Source organism: Felis catus, chromosome B1 (genome assembly GCF_018350175.1).
Source record: "Felis catus isolate Fca126 chromosome B1, F.catus_Fca126_mat1.0, whole genome shotgun sequence".
NCBI classification, from domain to species: Eukaryota; Metazoa; Chordata; class Mammalia; order Carnivora; family Felidae; genus Felis; species Felis catus.
Genome location: NC_058371.1, coordinates 99693731 through 99716659, shown reverse-complemented (window position 1 = coordinate 99716659; position 22929 = coordinate 99693731). Strand labels below are relative to the sequence as shown.

At 36.8% G+C, this 22929-nt stretch overlaps 1 protein-coding gene across 3 annotated transcripts in view; it reads right to left on the bottom strand.

Moving 5' to 3' along the window:
• Positions 1 to 3125: 3125 nt before the first annotated feature.
• Positions 3126 to 22929, bottom strand: part of ANKRD50 (ankyrin repeat domain 50) — a 32511-nt gene continuing 12707 nt past the window's right edge. For 2 of the 3 annotated variants that reach the window (XM_006930874.5, XM_045055891.1), the window contains exons 3-5: positions 13290 to 13519; positions 7835 to 11385; positions 3126 to 6247 (exon numbers count right to left, since the gene is read on the bottom strand). In XM_006930874.5, the coding sequence (XP_006930936.2) occupies positions 7838 to 11385; positions 13290 to 13519 (3778 nt within the window). In that variant the 3' untranslated portion in view covers positions 3126 to 6247; positions 7835 to 7837. Of the gene's footprint in view, positions 6248 to 7834; positions 11386 to 13289; positions 13520 to 14889; positions 15042 to 22929 lie in introns of all 3 variants that reach the window. The other variant, XM_019828994.3, reaches the window with a different exon arrangement.

Below are 22929 nucleotides of genomic sequence, written 5' to 3'. Positions count from 1 at the left end.
GCAGAGAGAGAGGGAGACACAGAATTGGAAACAGGCTCCAGTCTCTGAGCCATCAGCCCAGAGCCTGACGCGGGGCTCGAACTCACGGACCCCGAGATCGTGACCTGGCTGAAGTCGGACGCTTAACCGACTGCGCCACCCAGGCGCCCCCTAACCCATGTTTTAACAGGAATTCTTTAAAAGACTGTGGAGCGGGCCACTCTTCTCTTCACAATTTATTTTTGGGAAAGCAAAACAGAACAAAACATTAGTCTATGCAAAGTTAAATTAACTTATTTTTTCCGGAAGGACGTCTCAGAGATGTGAATATGATAATATGTGTGTTGACTGCTCAAGAGAGGAGACTAGCACACGGCATTTGGGAAGCCTAGTAGAGCATTAAAATCTGTTTTAGACCTGGCCACGCATTTTGGGAGCCAAGTGCGGTAACGTTACCTTGGAGTTTTAAACCTACGTGCCTGAGAGAGTCATGTGGGAAGTAGAAGCCCTCTTAGTGATTCAGCTGGGATGGGTATTTGGTTTTCTAATCAAACTATTGATTATTTAAAATTTCAGTCAAAACACGTTGTATTTTAACTTAAAACGTATAGCAGGGCACCCTTGGTGAATTTCTTGAGGAAGGACCAGAGGCTTTTCTGCCAAGAAGGGCTCCCTCGGGATTTTCATGTCCAATTCCATGTCTAAGCCATACCCATACAGCTCATCTACAATATCTGATGTCAGTTTCTTTAAAGTAGAATGGAAAACTCTATTCACAGAAGAACAGAGCTGATATTAGGTAAGAAAGTTGATGGCTATTGGTTTGGATATACTGAACATACAGTGTCTTTAAAATACATCTGTGGATTTTTGGCAGGTATTCAGAAATGAATAAATTGCCTTTCCATAGGAGAATTAATCACAATTACAGCATTAAAAAATTTTTTTGTTAATGTTTTATTTATTTTTGAGACGGAGAGAGACAGCATGAGCAGGGGAGGGTCAGAGAGAGAGAGAGAGAGACAGAATCCGAAGCAGGCTCCAGGCCCTGAGCCATCAGCCCAGAGCCTGACGCAGGGCTCGAACTCACAAACTGTGAGATCATGACCTGAGCTGAAGTCAGACAATTAACCGACTGAGCCACCCAGGCACCCCAGTAAGAGCATTTTTTTTAAGGTATACAAGTGTTTGTGCTTGTTGTGTCTACCTACTAAAATGTACTAATGGAGTTATTAAATTACAATCAAATCTCATAAAATCAAATGGTCTCATTTAACCTCTACCTTCACAATAAATATTATTTTCAGACACAGGAGGTTTATATTTAGATACGTGGTTATGGCCTACATCTTGGTCAGGGTGATGGTCAAATAGATATGTTTGGTTTGTAAAAAATTATAGGACCGTGCCTTAAGATTTGCATATTTTCCTGTATAGGTTATCATTCAGTGTAAGTTTACAAACAAAATGGGAGGAATGTACATCAGTTCTTTTGGGACCTATCATTAGATCACATTTCAACAAGTAGACCAAAAATAAGTAAAAGCTGTAAGTAAAACTTCTTCTAAACATTGCAAATATATTCTTCTATGAATGTGTTTCTTGTTATCTAAATTTTGTCAGTATGGGTAATGATCGTGTACATTTAAGACTAGTAATCTAGGGGTACCTGGGTGTCTCCGTCGGTTAAGTGTCTGACTCTTGGTTTCAGCTCAGGTCATGATCCCAACAGTTCCTGGGTTCAAGCCCTGTGTAGGAGTCTGCACTGACAGTGAGGAGCCTGCTTGGGATTCTCTCTCCCTCTCTCTCTGCCCCTCCCTTTGTGCTCTCTCTCTCTCTCTCAAATATAAATTAACATTAAAAAGGAAACACTTAAAAAGAAGGAGTATATCTAAATATGCAGTAAGTTTCAAATGACTCCATTGTAATACTGGATAATTTTAATTTTACTATACTAGCAAGATGGGTAAGCAGAGGCCCTATCCTGAAACAGGATTTAAAAAAAATTTTTTTTTAAATGTTTTTATTTACTTTTGAGACAGAGAGAGACAGAGCATGAGCAGGGGAGAGGCAGAGAGAGAGGGAGACACAGAATCTGAAGCAGGCTCCAGACTCTGAGCTGTCAGCACAGAGCCCAACACGGGGCTCGAACTCACAGATTGAGACCATGACCTGAGCCAAAGTTGCACACCTAACCGACTGAGCCACCCAGGCGCCCCATCCTGAAATAAGATTTAGTGCATGTATTTGCTTGATAATTGAAAATTTCCCCCAAATCCAGGAATCTAAGCCTTCAGAGTGTATATCACTATTAGTTGGAATCCTTCCAACTACTAGGGCAAAGGAATTGCCAAGTTCTCACAGTGTATGTCTTTGGACCACCAGCTAGAAAACTCCATAAAAGTTTTAGTCAACCAGCCTGTTTCATCACCCATTTGTGTTTAAGCATTGTTATTAAAAAGTTTGAGTTGGATTCTTATTAATACAACACATTTAGAAAGAATGTATGGTAATTACTGCAGAACTCTGTAATTATCATAAAATTGACAGATAATACCTAGCTGGCCTTTTCAGAAACCTCTTTCGAACAGTATACTGTATGTATTTACACACACGCTCATACATGTACAGGATGTTGTGTTCTGGTGGGAAAAGCAGAACATGAAGCGATTCAACTTTACCGAGTGAAGAATACATAGAAATTTATTTAGAAAACGAATGACCACACTTGCAATAAACTCCAAAATATCAAACGTGAGATGGCCATACTGTTCTGATGATCACGGAGCACGCATGCACACAACTGATCAGGTTACGCAACCTCAGAGTCATGAAGCCAGACATGGGGAGGTTCAGCAGTTACACGGTGATCAGTCGGAGGGGAAGAACACCAGGTCCTTACAGAAACTTTTCAGAGACATAAAGTCTAGATCTTTTTGGTTTTCTACCTTCCTCTGTGAAGTTTTTACATCTTAGTTTTTTTCTTTTCTTTTTTTCTTTTTGGTAGAATGTTCCCAAATTCATTTTCTCCGTACTCCGTATTTATTTAAAATAAGCTAACAACTTAAAACTAATAGTCGTTTCTACTGTAAACATGTCATGCACGTTCTGGTGGTTCAAGGGTAAAATTAAAACAAGATATCCTCTAGAGAGCAAATATATTTATTATGCACTTTCATATACATAGGGATTTTTGCTTAATATAATACAAGGAATAAAATAAAACTTTTACAATGTGAAATTCAATGTACATTTTAGGCTATTTACATACCCCAAACCAAGGAAACAATAAAAAGAAACCATTTGTCTGCAACTACATTTGCTGAGAAGTGTAAATGGAGCAACATTAAGCAAAACGAACATTCGCATAGCCAAACAATAATGAGAAAACTACTCCTGTTTCTAAGTAGTGACTTGTTTTTGGTAAGGACTCCAGTAGGGGTGGGGAGTGAGGAAGGAGGACAAAAGATACTGGCATCACCTTGCAGTATGCGGAGTGCCAGTCAGTTTTCCTTCCAAAACCTTTCCTACACACATTCAGATTTTAATTTTTCATTACTGTTGTTTTTGTTTTTGTTTTTGTTTTTTTTTTAAATCGCTTCCCTTATTATCAACTCATGACTTTTAGGGAATGGGCACAGGCGGAATGTTAAAAAGTTATAAGCACACGGCATCATATGTGTGTAGTGACGTCAGGTGATTTACAAAATTGAAGCATTTTGATGTTTAAAATAGCTCTTTAGGCATTTTAAGTTGGGGGGACTAGTTTTTACTCTTCTTAATGAAGCAAAAGCTGTTTTCAGTCATGCTGTTAAATCCCCAAAGAAACAAGTAGGCAAAGCAGGGTATCTCCAGCACTCTTATCATCCTTATCCTAACTAAAAACCTCTTCTGTCCTATTCCAAAACACAATGAATATAAAAACACCCAGAGGACTACTTACTTTTGAAAATCATATTTTTCCAACAGGTTCTCTTCCTACCAACTGTTTCAAGTGTACATAATATGGATACGAAAACATTTAGCTCTTTGAAAAACATAAATCCCTTATGTAATGAGTCATATCTTTGCCCTTTGGCCACAAGGTGCATTTTTGTAAAAAACAATAAAATTAAATAAATACAATTCCAATAATTCAAGGTTAATAGAAAAACTGGCAGCTTTCAGGGTTCTCTTTCTAAAGAAAAATACACCTAATAAGAAATTAGAGCTTCATCTTCTACAGTAATGTAAATGTACTGTATTTGAGATATGAGTAACATTGGTTCTAATAATAGTATGTATTCATATTTATCAATAGAATCATTAACACTTTTAAGGCTACTTTGCAAGAGTCCTATTAAGTGTATTTAATAAATGTCCCATAGGGACAAAAATTCAATACTTGAAACATTCACATTCGAGTTATCAATATTGCCATGTCACCTTAATATCGATTGACCTTGTCTCCTATTCCTGATTATGACTGATGACACAAACAGAATGTGTTTTGATGACTTTACAAAATAAAAACAAAAGCCTCACACGAAGATTCAAGTGAGACACTTATCACAACTAATCACACGTTTCTATTCCTGTGAACAATGTATCCCATGTACCCTTCATGTATGAAGAGGACAGTACTGACCTCTGTTATTAACTAAGACATTTTCTAAAGGTTGTTTTTCCGGTAGTGGCAATGTTGTTGTGCTGAATCTCCAAATTCTCTTTCCTCATTTCTCTTTCTTATCAATAGCACATGGGAAACAGAATTTCTGGGCTTTCTAAAGTTCACAAGGTTTATTCAAAGATCAGACTCAGAACCATGGCTTCTTAACAATAAATCCCAGCCTTTCCGGACATACACACGGCCCATCTAAGCCAGCTCCACTGGTTTAGAGTCCATCAAGAAGGCCAGGCCGTGGGTCCAATGGTCATCTGAGCCAGTCAACTTTGTGTTCCTTGTCACAGACTTCACCTTTAACCCTGCCATCCAGTTATCCTGTGAGCAATTGTCCAAAGAAGAAAACAGGAAAGAGTATGTGGACAGAAAAGTGCAAATCCATCACTTTCGTTTACCAAGTACCAGTAAAAAAAATACACACGTGCTATGACTGACAGGTTAATGGCGTCATCTGTGAAGGACGGCACATATTACACATTCATCAAAAATATTTATCCAATTAACCACTAAAATGGATTCCGCTGATTTCTGAGTTGGGGCTATTTGGGTCATGCAGTGATTTATAAGATAGAAAGAACTGAGAGAAAAGCCAGCATGAAAATCGACACTGGTAAATTATATTGTACTTAACTGGACAGTTGAGGTAAGTGTAGTCGATGAATTGTTCAGGGATCAAAAATCTACCCTCAGACAGGTGCATCTCCCTCTACGTACACACGCCCTGAGGCATGGCTTTGTCCCTGAGAATTTTTATGCCTCAGAAATGATAGTCTGTCTTCTTGGAGGTGGAATGACAAGCGAGTGGAAGGTGAAATTGCATCCCAGTGAATGAAACAGAACTTTGTTCTGCCTATAGTGTGTTTTTTCCTCTATCTCTCTCCCTTTCATCCTTGCCTCTCTTTTTCTTTTTTTCATCTTTAGCCAGAGATCAGGAGGATTCTACTGGGAAATCCATATTTAAACTACTTAGAGCAGCTCCCTAAAATACTAGGATTATTTTCAAAAAATCTGTCAAGAAACCATTTTTCACTTCAGTGTGGCATTAAATAGAAACACATTTTCAACCAATGCCGAAGGTGTACTGAACATAAAATAGTTGCATGATTTATTTTATTGAGCAACATTTTTAAAGATACAAGAAACAAGCCATACACTACAACGATGCAAATGTGAAACAATATGCTTAAGTTTCATTTGCCACAAAAAGAAAAAAATAAAATAAATACAAAGGACACTGCCTTTTCGTATATATTTGATCATGGCACATGCACATTTATCAAATCTTAACTTAAAATACTTTACGCAAATTTTTTTTTCAGCTTTTATCAGGGAACTGCAGTATACATCTGCATTTTTTTCAAAAAAGTGCTTATTCTTATGTAGTGAATACAAAGCACACAAAATGAAATTTTTTAAGCACAGAGGGTTACATTGAGAAGGCAGCCTTACTATTTAGGCACATGACAGTAATTAAGGTAACTGTACTGCAGATATCACATTCTTCACTTTTTTTTTTTTCAGCAAATCAACAGGCATTTTATGTTTTCATCCAGTAGCTGAAGAACCACTCCAATCACAATGTCTTCTGTTTCACAGAATAGGAAACTAATGCAAAAGTTAAAAAAAAAATTAATGTCTACATTATACTTATTATATAACTACATATAGTTTTGAGACCCTATATAATTATATATATTTATGTATTTACTATATAAAACATAAAGTGGACACATCTATTAGAGATTCATTATTTAACTTACAATCACTTTTAAAGAATCCACAAAATGTTTACCTTCATTAATGTGTTTTACTGTGTAATATATATGTATACTTTGCCTTTACGAAAGATAGCACAAGAGTTAGAGGGTTGTACCATCAGAACTAAGTATTTTTAAAATAAGTCACATTGGAGAATGAACTAACTACTTTATACAAATTATTTCTGAATGAGATCTGACCAGTCATCCATCGATTCAGATTGAATGGTGTTTACTATTAGAAAGCACAGGAAATTTACAATTTATAATAATGTTTCACCTAAAATACCCCTAAAATATATCTCCAAAGACAAAAAAAAGCAAGAAACCAAGAAAGAAAGCAAGAAAGCAAGAAAGCAAGAAGGAAAAACAAACCAGAAAGACAAGGGATATTTCAGTTTGCTAAAGAGTACATTTTCTTTAAAGAATGAAAAATGATTAAGCAAAGTGGGATAAATATACTTGTAGTATAAAATAGCAAAGAAACCATTGGATGTATCTCTAATGAGAGAGATGTGCTTCTGAAAAAGTATCTATTATATAAAATTATGTATATATTTTCTCACTAAATTCCCCTATGTAATTAGTGAAGTGTCCATTGTGGTGGAAAGAAAAAAAAAAGTTTGTATTTAAATCTGATTTTATTTTGAGGTTTAAACATGTAATTCTTATGTGTAAATATAGTGGGCTCTAAATACCCTCTTGTGCATACATCCAACTTAACATCTTTCCTCACCTCTTCTTGGTGTGTGCAAATTTTATTTGGAAGATTCTTAAGAGATCTGCCATAGTAAAAATTACCTTTAGCTGATTAAATCTTTGACTTCTTCCAGGGTGAAAAAGGAAGGAAATTAACACTGACTACCTATCTACTAAGCACTACATATACTATCTTATCCAAACCAAAAAGTGAGTATTACAGAAATGGTCCTCTCCTCTCCCTCTATTGCCACCAAAGAATTTCTAAGAAGGGAAATGACTATGTAAGAAGAAATTCTTACTGAGATTCATAAGTAGTATATTCATTCATCCATTCACCTACTCAATACATTTTTACTGAAAAACTAATATAGGTCCAAACAGTATTCCAAGTACATGGAATATAGCAGAGAACAAACAGATAAAAACCCCTACCTTCACAGAACTTATATTTTAGTTGGGAAGAGACAAATAATAAACATAATAATAAATATGTAACGTATGTGAAATAATAAGTTCTTTGGATAACAAAAAAAACAGGAAAGGCAAAAAGAGAATGCTGGTGTTGTGGGGCAATTCAAATTCACAAGGGCACTAAGGGAAGGTGCTGCTGAGAGGATGTCATCTGAACTGATTAGGCGAGGGAACTGGCCACATGACTATTAGGGAAAAGAGTATCCTCAGTAGAGGGAACCATACTTTTCATATTTTATTCTTTATGTTGATGAAATGTTACCTTTTATAATGGTGTTTCCTTTTTATAGTTGAAGCTAGGGTCAGAACCCTCGATCTGAAGCTTCAGGGCTTGTTTAAGGCTTAACTCCGTCTCTGAGGAAGGATATCCCTCTAACACTTCCTGATGCCCTCTGTCTTGTATTGTCCGTGGGACTGAAACCCTACCAAGAAAAACCTGGTTGCTGTGAAGATGATAATTGGGATTTGTCATTATTCCATTTCTCTTCTTCTGCTCCCCACTTTGTTGATGAATAAGAAATTGCTGTTGAGATCGACCAATTTCTTGCTGAGTTGAAGGTACCATAATTTTGCACTGAGATTCTGCTGGTGTCTGTTTAGGGGGTGCACTAGTACCAGATTTGGCTGTAGGTCCTCTTTTATCAAACTGAGTCATTTCATACTCTAAAACCTTTGGCTGTGAGGAATTATTTTGTTTAGCCTTTTTTCCAGCTGCTCCCGATTTGCTGGAATTTTCTGACTTCCCCCCTTTATTTGTTTTAGTTGACTTCAAACTGGGTTTTACTTGACTCCACTCAAATTCACTACTTGGTGAATTATGGCTCTGTCCCAGGGACTGTGTTGTGGAAGACGGGGAAACGATGGACTGTCGACTTCTACTGCGCGGCAATGAATGCTGCTGAATTTGTTCTGTAAATGACAGGTTATGAAAGCTATCAATTGGCACTGTTTGGGCTGTTGCTGTAGATGAAGTAGTTCTCAAAGATGAGTTTTTTGAGCTTTTCAGGGAATTATTTGACAATGACGACTTCTGACGATCGACTGTAGAATCTGGAGATTCCGAAGGAGAACTGAATGCATGAGCTGGTCCATTAGGTAAACCACGCAGTGAAGGCTGCACATCCCCTCCACCAGTACTGCCAGAACTATTTGATTTAATTGTTAATGACTGCATTTTTGAAGACGCCGATTGTAGAGGCTTTTGCTCCATTGTATGAACAGGAGACGGGGAACAGCCATTCAAAGTAGATGCACCATATTTTTCTAATAATTTAATTATTTGAGAATGTCCGTTTTTGGCTGCAACCCGCATAGCAGTGCGTCCAAATTGATCGGCATGGTTTGGATCAGCACCGTGCTCTAACAAAACCTGCACAACATCAATGTGCCCTTCCTGGGCTGCAATACAGAGGGCAGTCGCACCTTGATTGCACGTATGGTCAACTATGGCACCATGCTCAATCAGAAGCTGAACCACTTTTACGTGGCCCTGCCAAGCTGCAGACTGCAAGGCAGACCGCTTTTCATTGTCTGCAGCGTTGATGTCAGCATGGTAGGTTATCAGAACCTGCACCATTTCCAAATGGCCTTGCCAGCAGGAAACATGAAGTGCTGTCCTTCCTTCGGCATCGCTTGCTTCTACATTTGCACCGTTTTCTAAAAAATACTCAGCCATCGTAAGTTGGTTTTCTAAGGCCAAAATATAAAGTGTAGGCCTACCATCAGCATCTTTGTAGTTAACGTCAGCTCCGTGGCTAAAAAGTAATTCAACAATGTCCCTATGCCCTTCTAACGCAGCAACACGCAGCGCATTTCTTCCATCATAACCTCTCTGATCAACGTTGGATTTATTTTCCAATAAGATTTGAACACAATCATAATGACCCTCTTGCGAAGCTAATATGAAAGGTATTCGTCCATCGTTATCGATCTCATTTGTTCTAGCACCTTGTTCAATAAGTGCTTCACATATTAATCTGTGACCTTCAAAAGCTGCCATATGCAAAGGTGTCCATCCAGCATCATCTCTGTGATTTTCATCTAACCCTCTATCCAGTAGGGTACGTACTACCTCCACATTTCCTTGGGCTGAAGCTATGCTGAGGACTGTCCTGCCCTCGCTGTCAATGCTATCCACTGCTGCACCCCAAAACAAAAGTGTGTTTACAACTGACGCATGGCCCATAGAAGCTGCTGCTAGGAGGGGTGTGCGACCGTTGTTATCTGTATGGTCTACATCTGCTCCCCCTTCTAGAAGCAAGTCAACCACATCGACATGTCCTTCATAAGCAGCTACCAGCAACGGAGTCATGCCATCTTTATCACAATGATCTACTTCAGCACCTCGGTCAATTAAAAGACTGACAACCGATGCATGTCCTTTACTTGCAGGCACACAAAGTGCAGCTACAGAGAGAGCGGTCCTGCCGTCGACATCCTCATGATTCACTTCTGCTCCGTGGTCCAGCAGGTGTTCCACAATTTCTCTATGTCCCATGTAGGCTGCTGCTATCAATGCAGTTCGACCTTCATTATCAGCTTTGTTGACTTCAGCACCATGTTGTAGCAAATTCAGTACAATATCCTCGTGACCTCCCCACGCTGCTGCTCTCAAGGCTGTTCGGCTATCAGCATCTGCACAATCCACTTTTACGCCAGCATAAAGTAGTGCAGAAACTACCTCCGTATGGCCACCCCAAGCAGCAGATCTTAATGCTGTCCAACCATCTTGATCAGTATGATTAATGTTTGCTCCACACCCGATCAAACAATTAACCACCTTGGTATGTCCTTGTCTAGCAGCTAGGGTAAGTGGTGTATGTCCATGAGCATCTTCTATCTCTAAATCTGCTCCCCTGGAGACAAGTAAATTCACGACATCAAGATTGCCACTGTATGCAGCATTAGCCAATAATGTTCTCCCATTTGAATCACATTGATTTACTGAAGCTCCATTATCTAATAATGTCCGAATGGAATCCTCTCTTTCTAAGGCTTGTCGGACTATGCATGATGTGCGGTCATCTTCACTGTTGACGTGCGCACCAGCTTTAACCAACAGCTGTAGCACTTCTTGTTCCTTGGGTATTAAAGTAGACAGAGAATCTCTGACAGGTGTACCATTCCATATCATCCAGAGAGCTAACTCAGCTGTCTCTAACTGCAAGTTTGAATTAATTAAATGCAATGCAAATTCTTGTGCTTCCAATGGTGTTAAATTCTTGGCTTGACAGGTATAACTCATAGCCAACATTCTGTGTCCTTCTGCTGCATTACATAAATACTTCTGAGTGCAGTGTTTCACATCCAGAAGCCACTCTGCAAAACTATAGTGAAACAGTATTTTAGTATTTCCTAGTCCATCAACAAGAAGTTTGGAGAGGACATCTAACTTACGTTGAAAGTCTTCCAAGGTTAATGACATATTTTTAGTCCAGACTGCATGATACAATTCTGTTATGGTCAAAGGCCGGCAGGCTGCAAGAATCACATTCAAAATGGGCTGGACTTTTGCAAACTGTTTTCTTACAAAAAGTCTCTGACACAGCCAGAGATAAAGACCATTAAGAGTTCCTGGGATGTCACGAATCTCTCTTAACATGATAAAATTTTCTACAACTCCGTCTAGAACTCGTTCTAGATAAAGAAAGCATCCACTGCTTTTAATGTGAAGTTGATTTAACATCTCTGCAGTTTCTTTAGTGAGATGTTGTCGCAAAGCTTCTTCTTGATCTAAACGATGAAGGATGTACTGCTGAACATCCTTAACGATGTATGCCTTCCGAAGGTCATCTAAACTTATTTTTCGAAAACCTACAGAGAGAAAACAGTCAGTGTCATCAGTTGAAAATGATCACAGAAGTTGCCATATATTCAAAGAGGATATCTTCAATTCATAATAAACTAATAAGCAAATAAATAGATAACGAATCAATTAATACCAATAAATTAACACCTATGAGCATACAAATCAGTTCTCTTTTCCCTCTGTAAACACATTAAAGGTAGATAAATTATTATTTCATTTTTCTGTCTACGAATGCAACTGTTTCTTATTCTTTTAGTGGCTCAGAGCTCCGCTCAACTTTAGCGATAAGGGGTACTAAAGTCAGCATTAGGACAGTCTTACATGCGTATCCATAAAAGCACCTTGGTGAGATTTTCTGAAGTCCCAAATGACCAGGAAAAAAAGTTGCCAGACAAAACCAACCATACTTGTTTGTTTTTATAAGCTGATTTTTTCACATGAAAAATGTATATATTTCCATCCACATACCTGAATATACGCTAGCTTTACTTATGGTACTGAATATTTACATCCAATTAGAGTATCACCTGTCACTGCCTTTAAATTACCACTGTAAATGTACTTTCATAAATAATACATATAAAATGCTTATGATTTGGAAAATAAAGCTCTTTCACCTCTAAATGCTTCATAATATGAATTTAGATAGAATAAATTTTTTTTAAATACTTATTGATTTTTGAGAGAGACATGCACACATGGAGGCGGGACAGAGAGAGGGACAGAGAGAGTCCCAAGCACGCTTTGTGCTGTCAATGCAGAGCCCGATGCAGGGCTTGAACCCATGAATCATGAGACCATGCCCTGAGCAGAAATCAAGAGTCTGACACTTAAGTGACTGAGCCATCCAGGTGCTCCTGGATAGAATAAATTATAAAGTTCATCATTCATGATAGTTATCTGTTCATTGAAACAGAACTAAGAATATCTGTTAATCAGTAATCTGAATATCCTGAGTTAAAGTTACTGAAAATAATTGCTTTTTTAAAATTGCAACTTCTAATCCCTATACATGTAATTCCCTTAGTATGAATACGCACAATTTAATACATTGGTATCACAACACTTTTAGCCATTTTTTTTTTTTATAAGAAAAGGCTGAAAAATGCTCCAAATTTTTAGGGGAATAAAAACATGATTTACTGAAATGTTGGACCATGTGTCTGTTGAACCACTTTTGTATTCTTACTGAAAATATTTCTTAGGGATGGAACTTCTCAGTGCTGGTGACAGAATGACAGTGATAGGATGTGTGCCAATATTATAAACTGATGTTCACTGCAATTATTTATTATCCTGAAGAATTTGTGAGAACAGGGACTAGTTCTGTTAAATCCTCAGATATGAGTAGATGAAACTTACTTAGAGCCAGTAAAACTCTTAATGTTCCTTCCCTGTAGTGATACACTCGCAAATCCAATTCTGAATACATACATTTCAATTCAAAACCCATATATTTCAACTTAAAACATTAGCAAGAAGCAGAAAGAAATGTATAGGACATATACAAGGAAACCTGAAAAAAGATCTAAGAAAAAAAGTTGAAAAAGAAAAAATATGCTATGTTCATGGATGGAAAGAAAGTGTATATTTCAAACTTCTCCTAAATTAAAAGTTTTAGCCAAACTTAATAATTCTTTGGTTTATATCATTAATAGTTCCAATTTTTAAAAGTATGCTATTAAAGTCTATCTAGAGGAATAAAGGTAAAAATATGATTTAGAATAATAATGTTGGTGACAAAGAGGGCTGGGAAATAACTGAACAACAACAACAAAAAAAATAGAAATACTAAATCGATGTGGCATTTGCACCAAATGCCAACAGATAGTTTAGAAGACATGACACACGGTTTAGAAACAGATTATTAACACACAGAAAGTACACACAAGGCATTAATTACACTTACCAGTAAACATTTTAGTAACAGCCTTACTCTGTTTTCGGGCAGAACACAGAAGCAATAGCCATGGTGGAAAGAACTCATGGTGACCAGCTAAGAGCTCCGCGACAGTTCCAGATAAGCTGGTAGATGTTTGTTCACCTTCGGTAATGTTACACCCTTCATCCACAGAGTCAACAAGTAGATACAGGCTTTGTTGGGGAGGCTTCATTCCCAAAAGAGGGAGTAGAACACACCTGTAAAATACATCTGTATGAGCATTCTCAATATTACTGGCTACAATGTTATTAAGATTTATCATTTAAATATTAGTAATATAGATTATACATGTTTTAAGAAGAAATAAATTTGGGTTTTAGAATAAAAATATTGTGTAAGTTTCAGTTCCTTACTTTAAGAATACTAGTCCCAAATAGTTCACATTTTCAGTAACAAAATTTTCCACAATAAAAGGTGTGCATGAGTGTGTGTGTGTATATGTGTGTATTAGTAAGTCAGCATAATTAAGGGGAAGGATAGTAGGAACTTTAGGAAACTAGATTTCAATACTCCTTTCCTGATTTTTTAAATCACCAATAAAAAGCTTGAGTTGCTTATAACCAAGTTAAAATGTTAGGAAACTAGATTTCAATACTCCTTTCCTGATTTTTTAAATCACCAATAAAAAGCTTGAGTTGCTTATAACCAAGTTAAAATGTGTTGCAAAGGAAAAAGAAAACAACTTTGGGGATCACTTTAATAAAAAGAAAATACCAAGGGTCCTACAGAATTTAGAAATGTTTTATCATCATTTCTCTTACAAAATGACTGCAGGCTATACTAGCTTGTCACATATACATTTTATTTTAAAAGATCGTATAAAGATGAATTACTATAACCTAGGTCCCATTTGATATATGTTCAAATTTCAATGTAAAGAGCAAATTTCTAGGTTTAATTCCACAGAACAATGCATTTCCTACTCAAAATTTACAGAGCAATTGAATATAACTTTTTCATAACTGAAACAATGCTCATTCATTTTCTTCAAATGTTTACTTGAGCATGTCATGTGGTGAATAAGGCACTGAAAAATACAATAGTGAAAAGGACATGATCCATATAGTTATGAATACCAAAAATTTACAGATAATCCTTTCTACAACTCTCTTCTTAAACTTTCTATCCCATAGCAACCACGATCGTTTTTATCACCTCGTCCTACCAACATTTCTTTAGAAATGTCTCTCAAACCCACCTCAGTCTGTAACATCATTTCTCTCACCTGGACTGCCACAATCACTTGTGTGTTCTGTATGTTACATGTTTCCAACCACTTCCCCAGAGTTCCTGCTGCAGCCAAAGCAACCTTTTTAGAATATTACTCCAGCCACACTAGCCTTCTTTCAATAACTTTTATTAGATACAATTACACAAGGACCTTTTCATTAGCGGTTTTCTCTGCCAGAAATGTGCTTCTTTTCTCTCTTCATGTAATTAACTCCTCCTTAATCTTTAATTGTAAGCTTGAGAGTCACTTTCCAAAGGTTGAATCCCTACACTATGCTTTCATTGTATTAAATATTTCTCTTTCGTAGCAGTGTCAAATTTGCAATGTTATACTTACTAATTTAATGCCATTAATTTTTATTTCTTCCTTTATACTGTGAGCATCAAGACACAAGGACTATGTCAGTTTTGCTCATGAATGTACCCCAGGACTTAGCATAGTGCTGTGCCCATAGTAGATCCTAAATGAAGACTTGACATTGTTGTACTCTAGAATGGAAAACAAATAACTTCAATGCAGTATACTCAGTGCTATGATAAAAAAGCAGTAAAATTACTAATGTGGTAGATAAGAAATGACCAACTCAAGACGGGTAGACAGGAAAGGCAGAGAATGTCAGAGAAATATTCAAATATTAGGTGCTCAAGATGAGTTAAGTTTTGAAGAAACAGTTATTCTCCAGGAACTGGGAAAATTTTACAATAAACTGTAATAAAAGGAAAGCAGAGCAATCTTGGCAGCAGGAATATACTAAATTTGGGAAAACAATTTATTGTACCTTATTGTACATATTTCCTCTATCATAAGAACAAAGAAGTTTGATGAAAAACAAGTACTACAGTAATATATATACTATAGTATATAATATACTAATGTACTATATAATCACTACCACTTGATAAATAACACACAATGCTGTGGGAGTACACAGAACCTACTTTTGATAGGGATGGGAGTTGGGGGGAGGGAAGCCAAATAAACAAGCTTAGCCAACGGAAAGAGCTAGGGTAAAGACAACACATAGGACAAAAAAAAAAAAAAAAAAAATCTAATTTAGGCAACAGCACATTTATCTTGAAGAAAAGAAAGACTTGTGAACAAAGTCTGGAAGAGAAGAGTTAGGAAAATGAGTAAATACTGTGTTTTATAAACGTTATGAAATTTGGGCTATGACCTAAGGGTACTAAGGAGTCAACTGAAATATTTTAGACAGGAAATTGATACATTTATATCTCTGTTTAGAAAGATAACTGGCTACATTTGAAGGAAAGCCTGAAGCAGGTAGTAGAAGAAAAGAGTGAGATCGGAGGCCACTGCTTATAAAAAACGGTGGGGCAAGGGGAGAAGCAGGGGGACCACTTCTAACTTTAATTCAGTGTTTTATATGCTTTAAGTATTTTACATACCAATTAACTCATTTTATTCTCACATAAACTTAAGATGAGTACTATCATAATACCAATTTCCAGATAAGGAAATCAAGGCACATGAAGATAAGTCATTTATCCAAAGTTAAAGAAAGGAATTCAAGTCCAAGCTGTGACTCCAGAACTTATGTAAGGATGGACCCTTCATCCTGGTTTGCCTAGGACTTCCCAAGTTTTAAGCACGGAGTCCTAGAAACTAGCTGCCCTTCATCCCCACTCCCCACCCCCAGTCCTGGGCAAACCAAGGCAGTCAGTCACATTAGTCTACACTCTTATCTACTAGGGTCTACTGATTATACTTAACAGCAAATATTATAACAGAGTTGAAGGAAATCTGGTGGGTGAAATTGATGATTTTATTGCTTTTACTTACTCCGGATTGTTTGCTTTTCTTTGCTTACTTTCTTAGAAACTAAAATAATTGTTTCACACTTTTCTTCTTTTTTTAGTTTTTTTTTAATTTTTATTTTTGAGAGAGAGAGAGAGAGAGAGAGAGCGCGCGCGTGCGCGCACGTGCAAATGGGGGAGGGGCAGAAAGAGAGGGGAAGACAGAATCCGAAGCAGGCTCCAGGCTCTGAGCTATCAGCACAGAGCCCAATGCAGGACTGAATCAAACTCACAAACCATGAAATCATGACCTGAGCCAAAGTCCAATGCTTAACTGACTGAGCCACCCAGGTGCCCCTCACACTTTCCTTCTAATAATAATCCCTTAATGTTATGAATTCCCTACTATTTCCAATACCATTTAGTTCAAAATAATTTCCCTTTGATTCCTTCTTTAAATTATAGGTTATTTAGAAGTGGGTTGTACAGCTTTCAAATATCTGGGGATTTCTTAGGTTTTTTTATGTTATTGTGTTATCATTATTCAATTCAACTGTGATGAGATAACATACTCTGTATAACTTACGTACCCTTCAATTTATTAAGATTTGTTTTGTGGCCCAGAATATATCTATCTTACTAAATGGTTTATGGGCACTTGAAAAGAATGTGTACTGTCTGCTATTGTTGGGTAGACTGTTCTACCAATGTCAGTTAGGTCAATTTGGTGATAGTGTTTTTCAACTGTTCTATGTACTCGCTGATCTGCTGTTTATTTGCTCTATCATTATTGAAAGGGGAGTGTTAAAATATCAGAACATAAATGTGGCTTGTCTATGTGCTCTTGTAATTCTATCAGTTTTTGATATGTTGAAGCTTTGTTATTGTAGGAATAAACAATTATTATGATTGTTATATCCTTGAGAAATTGACCCCTATGTCATTACGAAAGATCCTCTTTTATCCTGGTAATATTCTTTTCTTCAGAATTCACATCACCTGACATTAATGTAGCTATACAAGTCTTTTCTTTTGATCAGGGTTAGCATGGTATGTATTTTCTCATTCTTTTTCATTTAACTATGTGTCTCTTTATATACAAGGTATATTTGTTGTGGCCAACATATAGTTAGATCTCATATTTTTATCAGACAAACTCATTTAATTAGGATATTTACCATTTACATTTAATGTGATTATTGATATAGTTCAGTTTAAACCTACCTTGTTCTTATACATATCATTTTGCAATGTGTTAAGCTGCAATGTTTTGCAATGTGTATATCCGTAAGATATATTACTAGGATTACAGTTGCTAGGTTAAGGGCATATCTGTGTATACTTTGGTAGTAACTGACAAAATACTCTCCTTAAAAATTATATAAATATACATTCCCAACAGCTGTGTAAGAATGCCTATTTACTTCTTCCACAGATACATAAAAATGGCACCATTATAGTTTTAATTTACATTTGTTTCTCATGAGCCTATCACATTTACATATGCCTAGGAGTCATATTTCTTTTTTTCTTTAAAATGTGTCTTTATATCCTTTTACCCATTTTACAAAAGATTATCAATTTTTCTCTTCTTGGTACTCTTTAGTATAGAGAAAATACATTGTTGTTAATTTTTCCACCATTTGTTATTTTTATTTTTGACTTTTTAAGGTTTTTTTGGCATGCAGTTTCTTTTTTTTTAATTTTTATGTACATCAAAATTAATTTTTTTTCTCTTATGACTTTTGAGTTTTATGTCACATTTTTGAAGGGCCTTCCCAATGTTCAGCTTAAAAAATATTTCCTCATGTTTTCTTCAAAAGCTTTGAACGTTTAATTTTATTATTTACTTATTTATTTATTTTAATGTTTATTTATTTCTGAGACAGAGAGAGACACAGCATGCGCAGGGGAGGGGCAGAGACAGAGGGAGACACAGAATCAGAAGCAGGTTTCAGGCTCCAGCTGCCAGCACAGAGCCCGACGTGGGGCTCGAATCTGCAAACCATGAGATCGTGACCTGAGCCGAAGTTGGTCGCTCAACCAACTGAGCCTCCCAGGCGCCCCTAATTTTATTTTTTAAATCAAATTAATTTTGGCATAAAGATGTGAACTATGGTTCCTAAACATTTTTTTTTCCCCACATGGCTCCACAGTTATCCCAAAACTATTTATGAAATTATCTTTCTCCTAGTGATTGGAAATATCTCTTTTCACAGAGTAAGCTTTCATATACATTTTGGGCATGTTTCATCTCCTCCTGTTGTCTCACCATCTCTTCTCCAAGCACTTTTATTTCTGCTTCATGCAATTGTTTAACTCAGGCAATTGCTTATTAATTACATTTTCATTTAAGGCAATATATTTGGCCACAGATTTCTTTTTGTTCCAGGGCAACATTTTTCTGGTGAGTGTTTCCTGTGTTCCTTCCTCCTTTTGTTCTTGAGATACATTTTTATATATCTACGACAGCTCTTCAATAAGATTAAGTTCCCTCTGGACCAGCAATTGCAAGTTAGCGCATCCAAGGTCCAGGCTTGTAAGAGTTCTCCTTATGACTCAGAGCTATAAGCATGAAAAATTTCTTTGAGCTTCTACTTCTCCCCAGCCAATTAAGATCAGAAGCTGTGGGGATATATATAAGGCAGGATTTCTCACCACAAACCCCTCCCGGACTACTCCCCAAATGTTTGACTCCTTCCCTGCCTTCTTTGTTCTTCCTTTCTGCCTAATTGGGTCCAGGGGAACTTCCAGCATAAGTCTGTAACCTGTCTCCATGGTTCAAAAAAAGAGCCTTTATACTCTTGATGATATTCAGAGTACACACTTATTTTAAAGAATAAATGTTCTGCCAGTTTTGTCTGCATCTCAATTTGATATTAACTTCCACATTTTATTGAGGTTTGGTTTATAGTTCTCTCATTGTTTTACTTTCTTGTTTTTGTGCTATTTTCCATGCCTTACTCAGTCATTCTATAAGTCAGAAGCCAATCTATGGCTTTAAAAATGTTGAGATATTTTTTCTAGCCCTGACCTCACCCTAAACTCAAAAGTAAAAATCTCCCAAACTGTCTGCTATCTATCTCTGTGTGTATGCCCCATAGGCGTCTCAAATTTAGTATGTTTAAAGACGTATCCTCTTTCAATTTACCCCCAAAATAAGTTCTTCCCCACCTGACTTCCCCATGTCATTTAATGTATCTCATCATCCCCTAGTTTCTTAGGCCAAAATCTTAGGATCCATTCCTGAATCCTCCCATTTGTTCCAGCCACGTGACTCTCCTTTCAGTTTTGTTTTGTTTTGTTTTGAAGCCGATGTATTTGGTACTCCCTCCTACTAGAATTCCCCCAGGCAAAATTTCTTACCCTTTATGTTTCAACACAAAGTTTAGTCCTGAAAGGCACCTTCCGAATCACCCTGTCTTAAGAAGCCTTTATCATCACTTACTGCTGTTACTCTAAAGACTCCATCTGACTGTTTTCTTTGTAGCGTCTATCCCAGTCTCAAATTGACTTATTGTATTATTTGTGTGATGTTGTAAGGCTAAAGTGAAGCTCTTCCAACTCCATACCTCCTCCCCTAGGACGTGGCTCTCTCCTCCTGCCACACTAGCTACTCTTCTTCACAGCTTCCCAACCTTTCAATTTTGAAATATATGTCAATATTTGTATCTTGGATCTTCTTCCATTCACTTTTTATGTAAGTTTATTAATGCCCTGAAACCAAATTTATATACACAGTCAGCACCTCTTTTCTTCATCCAGACTTGTGAGTCTAACTTCTTACTCCACTTCTCTGCTTAGTTGTCTAATCTTGAACATATTAAAACCTAAACTTCAGACCTCTAAGCCTCATCTTGCTCCTACCTTAGTCTTCTTCTTTCCAGTAAAGAGCAATCCTATGCTTTCAGTTTCTCAGGCCAAAAATTTTAGAATCATCCTTTAATCCTTTTTTCCTTTTCATACTTCACACCCAATGTGCTACCAGCTAAATCTTAAAAATAATCAACCACTTGACCCAAATCCAAGCACCATTGCCTCTTACCTCCATTACTGCACTGGCCAGGTACTAATTCCCTTGTTTCCACCTTCAACCCAATTCTCAAAAAGTAAACAGTGTGATCCTTTAAAATGTTAAACCAGATGATGTTACTACTCTGTTGGAAAGACCTGATGTCTTCCAATCTACTGAAAGTAAAAATAAATGTGCTTACAATAGCCTCGAAGTGCATACATTGTATGAATCCTATTTCTCTACCTGTCTCCTACACATACTCCTTTGTTCACTCTGTTCTAGCCACACAGGCTCTCCAAAAAAAATCCCGTTTTTTTCTTGGATTATATTAAGCCAACTCCTACCTCAGGACTTTTCACTTAGTACTTCCTCAGTCTGGAAATTCTTGTCAGAAACTTCCTTCACAATATCTTAATCTCCCCCATATAAAATAATAATTCTTCTCCCACAACCTACCCAGTACATCACTACTCTCCTCCTTACTCTAGCTTGATCTTCCATACAGTATTTATTGCCAATAGATATGCTATATATTGTTAACATTTTATTTTCTACCAGCCACGTACTCCAACCCTCAAAATGTAAGCTCAATAAACACGTTTGACATTTCCATTTTTACTTACTAACATATACCAGTATGGCATCTGGTACATTCCTAGCATCAATATATAATTGATAAATGAATGAATGAATGAATGAATGAATAGACCAATGTAAAAGAACTCAGAAATACATATGTATGTATGTGTATCTCACAGTGGTATTATAGATTAATAGTGAAACACATGCCACTCAACAAATGCCAGTAGAACAACCAAGTAGAGAACGCGTTTTTAAATTTTAAGACCCAAAAAAGGTAAAACATAAAGGAAATAACTAAAAAATACTCACTCTTTACATTTCAAAACAAAATTTTCACAGACAAATGACAAGTGCCAAAGGATCAAGGATGTTTAAAATAGTAAGTCATCATTTCACATTCGCTTTCTAAAACACAAAGAACAATGACAATACAGCACACACATCTATGAGGACAAACTGATATAATGTCAAAGCTTTAGTGCTATCTCACAGAGCTGAAGATGAATATACATACCCTATGATTCCAAATTTCACTCCTAACTATGCAATTTGGAGTTACCCTTTGCTACTTTCCTCCTAGTATATGTCCAAGAGAGTATCCAAGAATGTTCTTAGCAGCACTGTGGTTTTTTGTTTGTTTGCTTGTTTTAGAGAGTGGGGGGGAGGGGAGGGGCACAGGGGAAAAAGAGAGAATCTTAAGCAAGCTTGGAGCTCAGCACAGAGACTATCTTGGAACTCAACCCCATGACTCTGGGATCGTGATCTGAGCGGAAATCAAGAGTCAGACGCTCAACTGACTGAGCTACCCAGGAGCCCAGCAGTACTGTTTCATAAAAGTTAAAATGCTAAATACATCTTAAATGAGTATCAACATGACAACAACAAGTGAATTATACAGACTGGAATTATATATTATATAGTAGTGAAGATGAATCATATAGAACGTGTAACAACACGAACAATGTAAAAAAAAAAATGTTACACAGAAAACATTACAGAATACTGCTAGCAACACACCATTTATATAGAACAGTGGTTTTCAAAGTGTGGTGTGAGGGTCCCTAAGGGTATCCTATACCCTAGAGCATTTCAGAGTCAGAATAAAACTAAGATGTGATTTGCTTTTTCAGTGTAGTTCTCTCTCAAGGTTAGAGTGGAGTTTTCCAGAGGCTGCATTCAAAAGCAGAGATGATAATCCAATATATTAAGCCTAATATTAAAAAGATTTGAAAAAAAGGTAAAACAATGTTCTTCTTTTAACTTTGTGTATTGTTTTTGGTTTTTTTTGACAATATTCATTCTGTCATTAAAATGTTACTTATGTTCATATGTAATGAATTTATTATTAAATATTTATTACTACATTATTTAAAAATTTTATTAGTTCAAATTTCAATTTTTTTAAATATTTATTTATATTTGAGAGAGAGAGAGTGAGAGAGGGAGAAAAAGACAGTGCATGAGCAGAGGAGGGACAGAGAGAGCCAGAGACAAAATCTGAAGTAGGCTCCAGGCTGAGCTGTCAGCACAGAGCCCCAAAATGGGGTTTGAACTCAAGAGTTGTGAGATCATGACCTGAGCCGAAGTAGACGCTTAACCGAATGAGCCACTCAGCCTCCATAAGAGGGGTCATCTTATGGGTGTGAGTAGGTCAAAATTTGCAAGGGATACCAGGGAAGATTCAAATGTAGATTTTTTTTTTTAATGTTTAATTATTTATTTTGAGACAGAGAGGGAGTCTGTGCAGGGGGAGGGGCAGATAGGGAGAGAGAATCTCAAGCAGGATCCAGTTCTGTCAGCGCTGAGCCCAACACGCGGCTCGATCTCACAAATTGTGAGATCATTACCTGAGCCGATATCAAGAGTTGTATGCTTAACTGAACCACCCAATGTCCCCTAAGATTTTATTTTTAAGTAATCGCTACACCCAACGCAGAAATTAAACCTACAACCCTGAGATTAAGAGTGGCAGGCTCAACTGAGCCACCCAGGCACCCCGATTTTTTCTTTAAAACAAAATAGTAA